The 3,028-nt window shown below is 33.6% G+C and overlaps 1 protein-coding gene across 1 annotated transcript; it reads left to right on the top strand.

Annotated features, from left to right (window-relative positions):
* Nucleotides 1-9: 9 nt before the first annotated feature.
* Nucleotides 10-2,378, top strand: LOC109589351 (uncharacterized; the record flags this gene model as incomplete). The annotated part of the gene is made up of 3 exons (XM_020005450.1): nt 10-1,955; nt 2,089-2,175; nt 2,259-2,378. Coding segments are annotated over exons 1-3 (2,146 nt in total), but the record flags the coding sequence as incomplete, so codon positions are not given.
* Nucleotides 2,379-3,028: the final 650 nt, after the last annotated feature.

The following is a 3,028-nucleotide window of genomic DNA, read 5'->3' on the forward strand; positions in this document are numbered from 1 at the left end:
TATCAAACGTGTTCAAATGCTTGGCCCTCCTGGCTCTGGTAAAACATGTTCTCAGCGTCTCTTACTGAATGAAGACCCACCCAAAGAAACTGTCACTGACAGTACACCAATAGCTTGCCGCGCTGTGAAAGCTTCAAGAATATCAGTGGACAATGGTCATATGAAAAGAGTTGATGCTGCAGCCCTTCTTTCAAAATTGGCATATGATTTAAAGGAAGCTGCATCAAAGCAAGAACAAACACCAATTGAAAAGCATAACACTAGTTCAAAAGAGGAATCTTCAAAAATTGCTACTGATCAGAGCCCTAAATCAACTAAATCACGAGATGTAGCAGATGATGCTTATTTAAATAAAATATGCAAAGATATTGTTGAGGCCATTCCAAAAGCAAAAGCTAAATTAGATCGTCATCTGGTGTACATTGTTGACTCTGGTGGCCAGAAAGCATTTCAAGAGTTATTGCCTTTGTTTACTAGACCTGCTTCTCTTAACATTGTCGCAATAGACCTTTCTAAAAATCCTGATCAGAAACTTGATCTGAAGTACCGAATAAAAGAAGAGCAGTTTTCTTGTGATAAAAATTTTTCATATACCAATATTGAATTTTTAAAGGACACTCTGTCCTCTGGAGTGATTTTATATCCTTACAACATGCCACAATCAGAACAAGATGCTCTTCAGCACCCAGAATACTTTGTTCTGGGTACACACAAGGATAAAACAACAAAGCAACGAATTGAAGAATATAATAAAGAGCTATTATCATTAACCATGGGATCCAATAAAAAAGGCTATCGCATCATTCCAGCAAAACTTGGTGAAATCATATACCCAGTCAATACAATGCTCAAATCTAGTCCTGAACGGCAAGAAGAATCTAAAAAACTTTCTGATACAATATTTAGTTTTAATGATTTTTCTGACACTTCTTCTCACGATAAGCTCGAGTTGCCAGTTCGATGGTTTGCTTTTGAGCTGACTTTGCTAGAAAAAGCAGGAAATATTGGTATTCTTGAGATGGATGATGTCTTATCTATTGGTAGGAGCCTTCAAATGAATGAAGATGACACAAAGAAGGCTCTACAGTATCTTCACAATTTTACCATTATATTGTATTATCCTCAAGTTTTACCAAACATAGTGTTTGTTGATCCTCATCCTATTCTTGATACTCTGTCACGCCTATTAGCTCTTACTTGCAAAATTGATAGAAGGTTCTTGCCCCTTTTTACTAGGGCAGAACCATTAGATTCTGAACTAGATGATCTAAGGAGTAAAGGATTATTTGCAAAATCACTGCTTGATAAGTTAAAAGTTGAACATGGGTTTTTCAAATTTGATTTTATTAAGCTTTTGCTTCACCTAAACATCATTGTTGAGACACAAAATGGCTATTTTCTTCCCTCTGCACTACCTTCTTATACTGATCCACCTCCAGAATCAGATATTAATCCAATACTTATAATCTGGCAAAACCCGGCTGTCCCTGAAGAAATTTTACCTGTTCCTCGTGGAATTTTTTCTTTAGCAGTTGTGAATTTAATGAAGACTAATAAGCAACTACAGTTTCGTTTCCCTCCTCTTAATTCTAAAGACTTTTTCAGATATCAAGATGCTATGTCATTTCCTATTTATGTTCACAATGAACACATTGGCACCCTTCACTTCATTAAAAAACACCGACACATTGCGATTTATTTTGTAGGACATGATGCTTTCAAATACTGCCCACTTATTCGTAATGCAGTAGCTGAAGCAGTTAATAGAAGTAGTGTTTCCATTAACATAAAATCTAGTCATAAGCTTGCCTTTTCCTGCTCTTCTATAGAAAACTCCTATTGTATTGTCACAAATGTAGCTAATCAGAAAGTTGAATGCCCTTTGTGCCCAGAGCCACCTATTGTCACGAGCCACAAGTATTGGATTTGGTTTCCTAATGCAACTGAAAGTTCAGGTACATGTAATTTCATTCTTTTTCTTTTTTGCTTTTCCTCTTTAAGACCATGGCTACTATACATTATAAATTCCATTTTGTAATGTTACTCTTGTGTATATTTATATACAATACATTTTTATTGTGTATATAGATATGACTTACCTTCAAAAAGTATTAAATTTACTTAACATATTTCCTTCTGCTAATGCTGTTGAAAAATTAGATGGATCTGATTATGGTATGCTGTGAGTAAAATGATTGTATAATAACTGACATTGAGTGCTAAATGTGATTGTTTTTTTAATGTTTAAATTATTGTAGGTAAAAAATGGAGTTATTGGAGTGTCTTGGTTGCATTGACATTTATTGTACTTTTAACTATTGTGAGCATAATAGTTTATAAAAGTACTATTACCATTGAACGTCAAGGTACTAGCAATAGTAAGTTTATGTATTCCATAGTCTTGGACCCAAATTTGGCATGTTGATTGTGAATCAATTAATTATAGCTTGGCTATTACTGATATTGGCATGAATAGATTAGAGCAGAGCGGTATTGGAAAATTTCTGTCAATACAATTTATAGCCAAATATATTTAAATATATTTCATTTAAGTAAATACCTTAGCAAAAAGAGGAAAAAATTGGAATACATTTGACCTACCAATCACCAAAACTTAGGAGATTTACCAAAATTTCCTCATCTAAAATTACCAACTGTCAATATTTTATTCAATTTTGAGAATTATGGGAAAATTATATAAGCAAAAACAACTTTGCAAATCCTCAAAAAGAACTTTGTGTGATAATTGCCGTATAGCTGGAAAAGTTTGCAGGAATTATTTTGCAATTTTGTACTAATGTAGTAAATTTTAATGTATGTGGAATTTAATTTTGCTGGTGTAGGCATGTATTGTTGATGCACCCATTACCTATAATGCTTTGTGGAATTAAATTGTGCGTTTTTATGATGAACAGCAAACAGCAAAACTAAATCCCAGCAAATATTTCCAGCTATACGATAATTTACTTTTGGCTTTGGCACATGCTGCATGTAGACTATAAGTTTCAAATTTTTTTCAGTCAAGAAA

Source organism: Amphimedon queenslandica, unplaced genomic scaffold, assembly GCF_000090795.2.
Source record: "Amphimedon queenslandica unplaced genomic scaffold, v1.1 AMPQUscaffold_11408, whole genome shotgun sequence".
Taxonomy (NCBI): Eukaryota; Metazoa; Porifera; class Demospongiae; order Haplosclerida; family Niphatidae; genus Amphimedon; species Amphimedon queenslandica.